At 37.6% G+C, this 13,188-nt stretch overlaps 2 protein-coding genes across 2 annotated transcripts; one reads left to right on the top strand and one right to left on the bottom strand.

Moving 5' to 3' along the window:
• The first annotated feature begins 920 nt into the window (after positions 1-920).
• Positions 921-1,739, top strand: LOC120127519 (uncharacterized mitochondrial protein AtMg00810-like). The gene has a single exon (XM_039145406.1). The coding sequence runs from the start codon at positions 921-923 to the stop codon at positions 1,737-1,739; it is 819 nt and encodes a 272-aa protein (XP_039001337.1).
• Positions 1,740-6,537: 4,798 nt separating this feature from the next.
• LOC120127518 lies at positions 6,538-13,071 on the bottom strand. The gene is made up of 4 exons (XM_039145405.1): positions 12,861-13,071; positions 11,129-12,712; positions 10,817-11,046; positions 6,538-6,990 (listed from the first exon to the last, which is right to left on the bottom strand). Exons 1-4 carry the CDS (start codon positions 13,069-13,071, stop codon positions 6,538-6,540), a joined length of 2,478 nt encoding a protein of 825 aa, XP_039001336.1.
• Positions 13,072-13,188: the final 117 nt, after the last annotated feature.

The raw sequence follows: 13,188 nt of genomic DNA, 5'->3' as shown, positions 1-13,188 counted from the left end.
TTTTCTCCAAAGGCTTTACCTTATGTTTTTATGGGTTATTCATCAACTCAAAGGGCTATCTACTTTTTTATCTTGATACAAAGTCTTTTTTTGTCAATCGTGATGTAGTTTTTTATGAGACTGTTTTTCCTTTCTTGTTCCCATTAAATAAACCTTCTCATTTTTTTCCTGCTCAGTCCTTTATTGATGATTCTGATTTTCTCACTCTTGAAATTTCTGCACTATCTAATCCAGTAAACTCTGTTTCATCTAATTTATTTTCTCCTTCTTCTTCTTCTCCTTCTGCATCACCTCAAGTTTCAACTAGTTAACCTATTCCATCTTCAAGTCTATGTTCTAGTCCACTTCTTTTACCTCAAAATCAGGGTCTGCCTCAAAGAAGGTCTACTAGGATTATCAAACCCCCTAACTGGCTACATGACTATGTTCAATCCTACCAATCTTCATCTCTTCCAAGTAAGTATCCCATTTCCAATTTCATTTCTTATTCTCACTTACCTTCTAAAACTCAAAGTTTCTTATCTTCTACTTCTCACCTAAGTGAACCAAAAACTTATACTGAAGCCATCACCAACCCTCTGTGGATCAAAGCCATAAAGGAAGAGATTGATGCTTTGGAGTCAAACAACACTTGGTCTATAATTACTCTGTCATCAGGGAAAGTTCCAATTGACTGTAAATGGGTTTACAGAATCAATTACAAGGCTAATGGAGATGTTGAACGATTCAAAGCTCGCCTTGTTGCTAAAGGATTCAATCAAATAGAAGAGGTTGACTTTATGGATACCTTCTCTCTCCAGTTGCTAAACTAGTCACTGTTCGAACTGTACTTTCTATTGCATCCATTTTTTCTTGGCCTCTTTTTCAAATGGATGTGTACAATGCATTTTTTATAGGGTGACTTAGTTGAGGAAGTCTATATGGCACTTCCTGATGGTTTTTGCAGCCAGGGGGAGTCTAAGGTTTGTAGGCTGCATAAATCACTTTATGGACTAAAACAAGCCTCCAGGAAATGGAATTTGAAGCTAACAAAAGCATTACTTGAAGCCGGTTATATGCAGAGCAAGTATGATTATTTAATGTTTACAAAGCAACAAGGGAGTGACATAGTTGTTCTGTTGATATATGTTGATGATCTTTTAATCACTGGGAGTAGTGAGAAATTGATAGCAGAATTGAAACACATCTTGAATAAGAATTTCAAAATGAAAGATCTTGGAGAGTTGAAATGCTTTCTAGGATTAGAGGTTTTAAGATCAAAGGAAGGGATTGTGTTGAATCAAAGAAAGTATGCTCTAGAGTTTATTGAAGAGACTGGTGTAGGTGGAGCTAAATCGGCTTTGACTCCTCTTGAGCAAAACAAGAAGTTTACTACAGCTGAATATGATGAAGCAGTTTGTAGCAATGAAGAATTGTTGCAAGATAAGTCTGTTTTTCAAAGACTTATAGGAAGACTAATATATCTGACTCACACAAGGCCAGATATTGTCTATGATGTACATTTCCTCAGTCAGTTCATGCATAAACCAAAACAATCACATCTTGAAGCTACATTGAGAGTGGTAAAATACATTAAGAAAAATCCTGGACAAGGGATTTTACTAAGTATGGCGAGTAAATGCAGATTAATTGCTTATTGTGACTCTGACTGGGCTTTCTGTCCTATGACTAGAAGGTCTGTAACAGGTTTCTGTGTTAAGCTTGGAATGTCTCTAATCTCTTGGAAGTCTAAGAAATAGAACACGGTTGCGCGTTCTTCTGCAGAAGCGGAATATAAAAGCATGGCAGGGACAGCTGCATAAATTGTATGGCTGAAGGGTTTGTTAGCAGAGTTGGGCTTGAAAAACTTAGCACCAGCGAAACTAATATGTGATAATAAAGCAACTTTGCAAATAGTAGCTAATCCAGTTTTCCATGAGAGAACTAAACATATTGAGATAGATTGTCATTTTGTCAGAGAGAAGATTCAAGAAGGCTTGATACAAACTGAACATGTCAAGACAGGGGAGTAACAAGCCGATTTAATGACCAAAGCCTTGGGAGTGTATCAACATGAATATTTAGTTTCCAAGTTGGGGTTTAAAGACATCTTTACAACCACCAACTTGAGGGGGAGTGTAGAAAGTATTAATTGTTGTAATATGGTTGTATAATCTGTTAGTTTGTTGAGTTTGTTAGATTTCTGTTATCGAGTTAGTTATAGGAAATCATTGTGTATATAAAGGACCTATTTGATGTAATTGAAAGATAGAGGAATAAAACAATTTTATGCCCAAATATTCAGTTTTAACATTTTCCTTGTCATTGGCAACACCAGCACTTGCCTCCATTGTACAACCAGAGCATAATGTGACCACCAATTTAGGACCTTCATCCAACAAAGAATCATAAGGCATCGGCGACAGGCAATGATAAAATCTAGTCTGGTTCATTTTATGAAAAATAACACTATTCAAAGAAAAGGGGGGGTCAAAAGACATCATTCTATCCTGGCCATTGAGATTGAGATCTTAGGTTCAAGCTGAGGTGCACCCCTTTGACCAAAAAAATTGATGTTAGAATATTCTTATTGAAAGGGCCATACAGTCTCTTCATATTTGTAACTATATATTTTAATATTTAAAGTTTTGCCATCCCTAAAGCAACATGTGATTATAAAGCAAAATAGAACAAGGATGATAGCTCAACTAACTACCGAGTAGAAAGATATATTTCAAGCACATTTTTCCCTTGCATTGGCATAAAGATGAAACAAGAGGTAGAAGGACCAAGAATTCACTTACAATTTAGAAGCATGTGCCCAGCTTCCTTTTTCAGTAGTAGTGAAATACTTTCAAAAACTTGACTGAAGCAAAACATAGTCCAAGTAAAATAGCTTTTAGAACATAAAAGTTGCTATCATCCTAGACATTTGGAAAAAGGAGCAGCATACAAACTAACTTTTCTCTCTGTATAAGCATCACTTCTCATCAGAATCACATTCATGATGAAGACTGCTTCCAATCTTACACATTCTTCGCTAGTCTTCGTCAGAACGAGACGCGTAAATTCAAAGAGATAAATCCAGTTTATATGGGAAAACATTGATGCAAAACTGGTACAGTCCCGTCCTTTCTTGCACATATATTTTTCTTCAAGAGATCTTCCTCCAGTTGGCATGCCACTTGAAAAGGCCCCATCCATGCCAATGAAAACCCAATCTCTAGTTTCATATCCAAATATATCATCAATGCCGCTCCCAGAGTGAAGATGTTTAATCAAGAAGTTTTCCCTGAGTAGAGTGCACTGGAAAGATCAAATCAAAATTCATAAGCACACAATGCAGGTCAACATTTAGAAGGTCTTCTTTACTAAACCATAGAACATTTACAGCAAAACAAAAGCATCCAATATAAAAATGGAAGAAAAAAGTACAAAATCACTGCTTCACATACAATACCAGCAGAGACGAGACGAGACGATTTGAAATAAGGCATAGGAAAAACAATTTTGAGCACTGAATTTCCTTTTTTTATATATAAAGAAAATAATATGGGAACAACTGCATAAACCCAACCCGATTTTCTGTATATAGAAAGAGATTAATTATACTGGCCAAAAACAAATCATGATTTAACAAGGGCGCATAAAAACCTCATGTTAAAAAGAAAACAAGAACAAACAACATACAAGTACTAGACATACCTTCCTCTGGATTCCCTTTCAAAAGTCACAAGATGCTTCAACAATACTAGTATATGCAGTGATCTATAGACAATAACTAACTGCATCAACAAGGATTTTATTTTGATATCTACATTAAATACTACAGTGTTGGGCAAACTCGTCCTGTCGATGTGTTGAGTTTGACTAAAAATATTTTTAAATGGACTCAAGTAAGTAGAACTTGTCCAGAAAATCGTTACGTCGACGTGATAAATCTCGGTAAAATATATATTTATTTTGAAAATCAAATAATTATTTTAAAAGGACTCATCTCGACGTGATGAGTTCATTAAAATATTTTAAAATATTAGATTTCATGGGTCCCACTTATTTGGATTGATTTAAAAATAAATATTTTTAGCTAAACTTGTCACGTCAACAAGATAATTTGTAACGTAACATTTATTGTAGATATCAAAATAAAATCAAGAGTGGCCTAATGGACTGATTAATATTTCTGTCTGGCCTAATATAACAATTTAACCCAATTTTTTCCGGTTTTCTCATTAATCCATCTCCCCCCCCCCTTCCCTTTCAATATGGGATGAATCCATTATCTATTGAACTTAAAACACAGAAAATACACATGAGATATGTAATTAGGAAGAATGGAATAAGAATTAATTCCAAATCCTCTCTTTAATATATTTGAGGCAAGTATAATTCCACATTGATTGAATCTTCAGAATGCAGAAACTGCAAATACAGGCGAGTAGGAGAAAGAGAGAAGAACAAAGGAAGAAGATGCTTTGAAGAAAGAACACACTTTCATATTTTATTGATAGAAATCAGATAAGCAAGCCCAATACAAACTAGACTATTTTAAAAGACCCATATAACTATCATTGGGCCCATCGGTTACAACGGCTAACAGCTTTCAGTTATAATGACTCGTACTTATTGCTTGACAGTAACAGGAAAGGAAAAATGCATGAAGACAACAGCGGGGGAGGATTTTGGGTATATTACTTTTCTATGATCAATTTGGCTCTTGCATGTCCTTCGTTGATCTGGAACTGCTCACCAAGACCAAAGTGAACCATCAACAACCAAAAGAAGGAGATAAGCTGTCCACCTTTGCTTACCTCTGCAGCGTGTGTATTTGCTCTGCAATGACTCGCAGCGTACGACACTAATTCCACCCACACTCTGCTCATTATAATCCACTTTTTCTCCTTGTCTTCATCTTCCATTCTCTTCAGCTCTTTGGCCAGTATGCTTGCACTGAAGAACACCGATTTGCTTCGGTCTCCCTTCACTTGCTCAGGTTCAACATCCGTATTCACCGACAATATTTGGTGGCAGGCCTCCTTATCTTCGTTTCGACGTAAATTCCGTCTCTCAAAGAAAATTCTAGCCTCCGCACATGTGTCTCGGAATCTTATCTTCGCGATACCAGCCACGGCGGACATCATGGTCGGCTGAAATATGAGAAGATACAGCATGTAATCCGACAGTATTTTGCTGAAGTGCATGTATTTCAGATTCTCGCTGAAGTGCATGTATTTCAGATTCTCGCCACCGTTTTTCGACTCGGTCTCCTCCTTTTCAGTTTGGTAGCATAGATCAGTCGCAATGTGCCACAAGAGAATGCTCTCATCATATGGAACATCACTCACATACCTGAGTATCTTGCTACGATCGTGCTCAGAATCGGTATCCGTCAAAGCCCACTCGCCTCTGGCCGACGATATCCTCTTTGCAGTTTCTGGATTATCTGCGAACTCGGCTTTCTTCTTTAGCTCACTGAAGATGAATTCCCATAGTTCCTTAGTGATTGGCTCAAGGGACACATAAAAAAACTCATCCAGAGTATCTTCAAACCAACTGTAAATTTTGGTAAACGGCCAGGAGAGTGTTTTTTTTATATACCTTGGAAAACTATTGCTGATACGCCATAAAAATCTACAAGGGCATGTGATGATCATGATAAAACAATTGGTAACCCTTAAACAAACTTTTTTGACTCGATAACAAACTTTTTCTGGATCGAACCCCAAGAAATGAAATATTTTTCCAAACACGATTTGACACAAACTTGGGAATTCATGGATGCTTTTCCTATGGCTTGTCAGACAATACCTTATTAAGTTGTGTGATGAGATGGATCCAGACCACCTTCGAAATGCAAAGCAAGTGGCCAACAGGTGATGTCGGTGCTCTTCAGCCACTGGACATTTACAACGATGCCACCGCGGTTTCTTGAGGGCGAGGAAAATGCTGAAGACAGATGCGCAGATCCCATGGGTAGGACGATCAGGGTTCTTTATAAAAGTAAAAGTACGATCTGAGAAAATCATGGTGAAGATGGCTATTACATCCAGGACAATGGCACCAAGGAGCAAAGTGTAGGTGATTCCAATTTCCACTCCATCGTAGGCATCTTTGTTCGTTTTGAAATGGAAGATTCCAAGAGTAGCCAAAGTCGACCCAAAAGCTAGGAACCGAAAAATAGATCCAGGCCAAGAGTAGACAACTTCCAGCTTGGTATAGAGAGTCCTATATATGAAGTTGAGTTCAACCTCGATTACCCTCAGAGCATCTTCAGCTGTCCTCCTGTAGAAGAAATCACGGCTCTCGTCGCGCTCACGGAAGCTGAAGATGATATCCACGATGAGTCCCTTGAATTTTTGGAAGTAGTAAAAACCATAGTGCACCACTTCCAAATGATTCAGCTCGCCTTCCTTGGGTGGAATATCAGAAGCCTTGGTTTCTTTATCTGGCTCAGGTGTCAAATCGATTCTCGTCGGAAGCTCCGCCTCTCTCTTGTACGCGTATTCCTCCATGAGCTTAGCGTAGTTGGGGCCAGCATCCGGATCTTTAAGCATCGAATCACGAAATGTGTCCAGGCTCGCTAAATACAAAGCCACTGTCCGCTCCACGTACTTGATGATACCAGCGCAAAACATGAGTATCGTGGGGATCATTAGCTTGTCGTTGGGAAGTGACTGGAAGAAGACATAGATACAGCCCCGCTTGAACAACAAGGCCGAACAAATGCCTCGGCCAAAGCTGATTATCCTCGAGAGAAAAAGCAGTGATGGTGTCGGGGCCGCCAAGGTGTAATAAAAGGAATGGCGCCCAGAATGCCATTAGGCCGCTCTGAATTTTCTTCACCGGATCCTCGGACTTATCAGAATCAGATTGGCCGCGTTGGCTGTTGGATATGAGACCAACGGCAAAATTGGCAGCTGCGTCAGCCAACAAGTACGCAATCCAAATGAGTAAGATGGCGACCTTTTTCCTCGCGGATTTTCTTACTGGGGCCACGAAAATCAGTACCACCTGCAACAAGAGACTGAACAAAATAGCCCCTCGGATGTTCCATGCGTTCCATGCCTTTTGTAATCTACTAAGGATGCTTATAAATAACTCAGCCATTTTCTTCCCTCTACACTCTTTTCACTCTTGTTAATTGCTCACTTGATATTGAGCACACTATATATGGCTTGTTTTACTACCAAATTCTTTACATAGGAAAAGAAAATGCTTTCGTAGCACTTACAAAAGATTTCGGTACTTAGCTATTCCATGTCATTCGTCTTCCTCAACACTAAAGATAAAGTCTATGTTACAATAGATAGCGACCGAACATAAAATCATGTAATTTAGAGAGAATTTTAACGACTTTGAAAAATAAAAATAAAGAAAGAAACTAGGCTGTAGTTGGAATAAAGGCCAATGCATGTTTCACGATGGGGGTAGCTTTGCTCTTCATTTGGTTTTCCTTTTTGGAACAAAAGCATGGATCGGGCATTTCACCATGGAAGTAACCCCATGCATGTTCCACGATGACTGATTCTTGAAACAAACTTAGCTAAGAATACGATTTTAACTTTTTGCACTTTTTATCTGCAATAGTTAACTGCAAGTCATTCTTATTCTAAGAGAAACCCGATGGGGGGACTGAGTGAAAGGCCAAGGCCTTCTTGCTGGATCGGGCATTTTACTTTCTCTTGCAATTTTGGTTCAAGTTTGCTAGGCTAATGATTTCTGCCCTTCTAAGCTTATTTTCTTGACCAAGTTTCTAGTAACTTTATTCTCTTTTTAACTTTAAACGTTTTTTTTCACATAGTTTTGCATTTTCAACCTCCATTATGGTTCACAACAAAGGTCACGAGGCTTAATTTAGTACTAATAAACTAGTAAAACTACTGCCGGTAGCTTTAAAAATATTATATATCATAATTGTTCAGTTGAATTGCTATAAGAAGTGTATAGTTTAATGAATCCATTAATTTACTTAAACAATTTTAAGGTATATGGTTTAGAGTTTAAAATATTATATTTAATATAAATAAATAAAATCATAAAATTATAAATATATATATATTAGAAATTTTAATCATGGTTAATTTAGTTTAAGAAATTAAAAAATCATAAACACTAAAAATATAATACAAATTTATAAATAAAAAATATAAAAAATTATAAGAGATAATGGCGGCAAAATCAACGAGATAATGCGCTGAATTTTTTTTTCACGAAATAGTGCTCTCGCCAGATTAATTGCTCAGATGAGGTGATATTTACAGTCTCCATGTAGGTCCCCAGGTGCTCCGGGCGACGTCACAGGAGATGGGGTAGGTCGCCATGCACGCCCAACGACCTACCAGGTCGCCATGCAGTCTCCATGTAGTCCCCAAAGGTTGCCATGCAGTCCAAAATAGATATGACTTGCTTAATATATTTACAGTGAGCTAGCGGATGGGGGAAATGGTCATGAGGACTGCATGGCGACCTGGTAGGTCGTTAGGTGTGCATGGCGACCTACCCCATCTCACCACATCGCGGGGATGTCGCCCGGAGCACTTGGCAACCTACATGGGAACTGTAGAAATCACCCCATATGAATAATTAATCTGACGAGAGCACTATCTCGTAAAAAAAAATCAATGCATTATCTCGTTGATCTTTTCAGATAATGGCCCAACAAGATTTATAAGTCTCTGCAACGACAACTCAATCGGTGCACGATTTGAGGAAGCAGCCTAGCCTCGGATGCCGTTGAAAGCGACACTTCGATGCCGTACTCTTATGACCTAAGCGCCAAATAGAACTGAAACAAAGCTTGTTTAATTAATCCAACATGTTCTATAGGCGACATTAGGGTACTATCGAAACCGACTCAACCTGAAAATATATATCTTCACTCGAAATTCGGCTCGACCTGAGTTTAGGGGTAAATTCATGTGAGCCAAACCTGACCTAATTTTTTTTTATATAAAACTCGGACCCAACTTGAACTAACCCGAAATAAAAATATATAAAAAATTATTCATTAAAAATAGAGATCTAGTTGAAAAAAAATAATACATAGAAGGTTATTATTGCAATTATCCTTAAATATGTAAGATAAATTTAAATTATTTTTGGAGTTGGGTCGGATATTTTTCACCATAAACTCAAATCCGACCTGACTCGAACTCAATGTTTTTAAAAAATTCAACCCTATCAAACCGAATCAAATCAAAACTCGCCAGGTTCGGGTCCTGTGCTAATCCCTAGGCCACATATCTATCAAGCAATGGAGTAAAATTTGTTGGAAAAATGGTGATTTTAATTGATGGATTTAATATTTATATTAAATTCATAGTCATTTTCACTATTGCAAATTAAATATATTATTTAATTTGAATTTAGTAAGATAATTACTCTTTGAATATGTAAATTTAAAAAGGTATTTGTTATATTTTTAACTTTTAATATTAAAGATAATTATATACTTTTATATATTTCAAATTAAAATATATATATATATATATATATATATATATATATATATATATATATATATATATATATATATTTAAGTTTGAAAGTTAAAAGGAGTTTTATCTTTTGAATATTTCAAATTAAAATATATTATTATATGTTTAATGTAGAATATTAAAAGATATCTAGTTGAATTAAATATCTCTTGAAAATCTCCTATAAATAGCGAGTTAACCTTCTAAGTTAAACACAAGTTACAAGTTTCACAAGTTTTTAGCAAGTTCTTTGACAAATTCAAAAGAAGAAGAAAATTATTTTCCTCTAGTTTTTCTGTGCTAGTCGAAGGCAAAGATCGTTCGTGATAAATGCATATGTGCACTATAGTTGATCATAAGTTATTGTATCCTGGGAGACAGATGGCTAACGAACTCGAGCACCAAAAGACTTAAATTTGGTACTATAGTTTAGGAGATATAGCTCGAATTTGGTAAAAACGGACTTAAAATAAATGAGGAATTGAATAAATAAGGAGATTATGAAAAACTAAAGGACTAAATCAAAAAATAAAGATTTTGTTATCAAAAAGAGGAATTGAAAGTACACATGTATTCTATTATGGTTTAGGAGCATGTGACTCAAATTTGGTAAAAAAAGAGACTAAAAATAAATGATGAATTGAATAAATAAGGAGATTATGAAAAATTGAAGGACTAAATTGAAAAATAAAAAAATTGTTACCAAAAAGAGGAATTGAAAGTACACATGTATTCTACTATGATTTAAGAGCATATGGTTCAAATTTGGTAAAAATGAACTTAAAATGAAGGAGGAATTGAAGAAATAATGAAAACATGAACTAAATTGTAAAATTATCAAAATACTTTGTCAAAATTTTCTATTTTTAGAGTAACCTAAAAATTAAAAATTTCATCTCAACTCTAACTCAAAAACCGAATTTATAATCCGAGTTGACTAGAATAACTCAAAATTGAAAAAAAAAATTAATTTTTCTAGCCGAGTCGAGTTTTGCTCACCCCTAAATTTTTCTAACAACCGGTGACAAAAACACAACGTTATGAATGATTTTGAAAAAAATATAGCTGAGTGACCATAAAGGGATCAAAATGATAGTTGAATGACTAAATATGTGTTTACCGAATAATAAATTAGTTCACTGCATCACACTTATTTGTTGCCTAGCTAGGATTGCAGCGCAGAATGGAGAGAAAAAAACATGAAAACAACAGCCAATGAGATTTTTCAGTATCTATATATATTACTTCTCTACGATCAATTTGGCTCTTGCATGTTTTTCCTTGATCTGGACCCCCACCCCCAGACCAAAGTGAGCCATCAACAACCAAAAGAAGGAGATAAGCTGTCCACCTTTGCTTACCTCTGCAGCATATGTAATTCCTCTACAATGGCGCGCCGCATACGACACTAATTCCACCCACACTCTGCTCATTACCATCCACTTATTCTCCTTGTCTTCATCGTCCATCCTCTTCAGCTCTTTGGCCAGTATGCTTGCACTGAATAACACGGACTTGCTTCGGTTTCCCTTCACGTGCTCAGGTTCAACATCCGTATTCACCAACAATATTTCTCCGCAAGCCTTCTTGTCTTCGTTTCGACGTAAATTCCGTCTCTCAAAAGAAAATTCTAGCCTCCGCACATGTGTCTTGTATTCTTATTTTGGCCATACCAGCGACGGGGGACATCATGGTTGGCTGAAATACGAGAAGATACAACATGTAGTCCGACAGTATTTTGCTGAAGTGCATGTATTTCAGATTCTTGCCACCGTTTTCCGACTCGGTCTCCTCCTTTTCAGTTTGGTAGCATAGATCAGTCGCAATGTGCCACAAGAGAATGCTCTCATCATATGGAACATCACTCACATACCTGAGTATCTTGCTACGATCGTGCTCAGAATCGATATCCGTCAAAGCCCACTCGCCTCTGGCCGACGATATCCTCTTTGCAGTTTCTGGAGTATCTGCGAACTCTGCTTTCTTCTTTAGCTCATCGAAGATGAATTCCCATAGCTCCTTAATGAATGGCTCAATGGACACATAAAAAAACTCGTCAAGAGTATCTTCAATCCAGCTGTAAATTTCGGTAAACGGCGAGCATAGTGTCTTTTTTATAGGCCTTGGAAAACTGTTGGTGATACGCCAGAAAAATGTACAAGGGCATGTGATGATCATGATAAAACAATCGGTAACCCTTCTTTTGACTCGATCGAACCCCAAACAAACTTTTTCTGGATCGAACCCCAAGAAATGAAATATTTTTCCAAACACGATTAGACGCAAACTTGGGAATTCATGGATGCTTTTCTTATCGCTTTTCAGACAATACCTTATTAAGTTGTGTGATGAGATGGATCCAGACCACCTTCGAAATGCAGTGGGATTGGCCAACACATGATGACGGTCTTTAGGCACTTCAGTACATTTACAAAGATGCCACCGCGATTTCTTGAGGGCAAGGATATTGCTGAAGACGGATGCCACGACTCCCATGATCCCATGGGTAGGACGATCAGGGTTGATATTTATAAAAGTAAAAGTACGATCTGTGACAATGGACAAGAAGGCTATTACATCCAGGGAAATGGCACCAAGGAGCAAAGTGTAGGTGATTCCAACTTCCGATCTATTGTATTCATGTTTCTCCGTTTTGAAATGGAAGATTCCAAGAGTAGCCAAAGTCGAGCCAAAAGCTAGGCACCGAGAAATAAATCCAGGCCAAGAGTAGACACATTCTATCTTGGTAAACAGAGTCTCGTATATGAAGTTGAGTTCAACCTCGATTACCCTCAGAGCATCTTCAGCTGTCCTCCTGTTGAAGAAATCACGGCTCTCGTCAAAAGGGTAGCTGAACATGAGATCTGCGATAATTCCCTTGAATGTTTGGAAGTAGTGATAAGCATAGGACACCACTTCCAAATGATTCAGATTGCCTTCCTTGTGTGGAATATCGGAGGCTTCTGGCTCAGGTGCCAAAACAATTCTCGTCGGAAGCCCCGCCCCTCTCTTGAACTCGTATTCCATCGTGAGTTTAGAGTAGTCGGGGCCAGGATCCGCTTCTCTAGTCATCGAATCACGAATTTTGTCCAAGCTCGCTAAATACAAAGACAGTGTCCGATCCCCGTACTTGATGAAACCGGCGCAAAACATGAGTGCCGTGGGGATCATTAGGTTGTTATGTGGAAGTGACAGGAAGAAGACATAGGCAACAGCCCCCGCTTGAGTAACAAGGCTGAAAAAATGCCTTAGCCAAGCTGATTATCCTCGAGAGCCAAAGAAGTAATGGTGTCGGAACCGCCAAGGTGTAATAAAAGGAATGCCGCCCAGAGTGCCATTAGATCACTTTTCTCCAAACTCTTCTCGGGCTTCTTAGGTTGACCGCGTTGGCTGTTCATATGAGACCAATGGAAGACTTGGCAGCTGCATCAGACAACGATATGCAGTCCAAAGGAGGTAGGTGACGAGCTTTTTTCCTCGTGGATTTTCTTAATGGGGCCACAAAAACCAATACGAACTGCAACAAGAGACTGAACAACATAGCCCCTCGGATGTTCCATTTGTCCCATAGATTTTCTAGTCTCATAAGAAGGCATCTTAGAGAGAAGTCGGACATTTTCTTCACCCTACACTCTTGTTAATTTCCCTGCCCACTTGATATTGAGCACACCTTCTCTTGCTTCACTATCAAATTCTTCATATAGGAAAAGAAAATGCTTTTACAAAAGATTTA

This window comes from Hibiscus syriacus, unplaced genomic scaffold (genome assembly GCF_006381635.1).
Source record: "Hibiscus syriacus cultivar Baekdansim isolate YM2019G1 unplaced genomic scaffold, ASM638163v2 tig00110469_pilon, whole genome shotgun sequence".
Taxonomy (NCBI): Eukaryota; Viridiplantae; Streptophyta; class Magnoliopsida; order Malvales; family Malvaceae; genus Hibiscus; species Hibiscus syriacus.
This window is presented reverse-complemented; position numbering and strand designations above follow the sequence as displayed.

What these genes read in the sequence shown, in the direction of transcription:
- LOC120127519 (XM_039145406.1), top strand. Translation starts at nt 921, where the DNA reads ATGGCACTTCCTGATGGTTTTTGCAGCCAGGGGGAGTCTAAGGTTTGT.
- LOC120127518 (XM_039145405.1), bottom strand. Translation starts at nt 13,071, where the DNA reads ATGTCCGACTTCTCTCTAAGATGCCTTCTTATGAGACTAGAAAATCTA. An exon ending in AGCTGCCAAGTCTTCCATTG is followed by an intron (nt 12,713 to 12,860) that starts GTCTCATATGAA and finishes GAGGATAATCAG; the next exon opens with CTTGGCTAAGGCATTTTTTC. An exon ending in GAATTACATATGCTGCAGAG is followed by an intron (nt 6,991 to 10,816) that starts GTAAGCAAAGGT and finishes CTCTTGTTGCAG; the next exon opens with GTGGTACTGATTTTCGTGGC.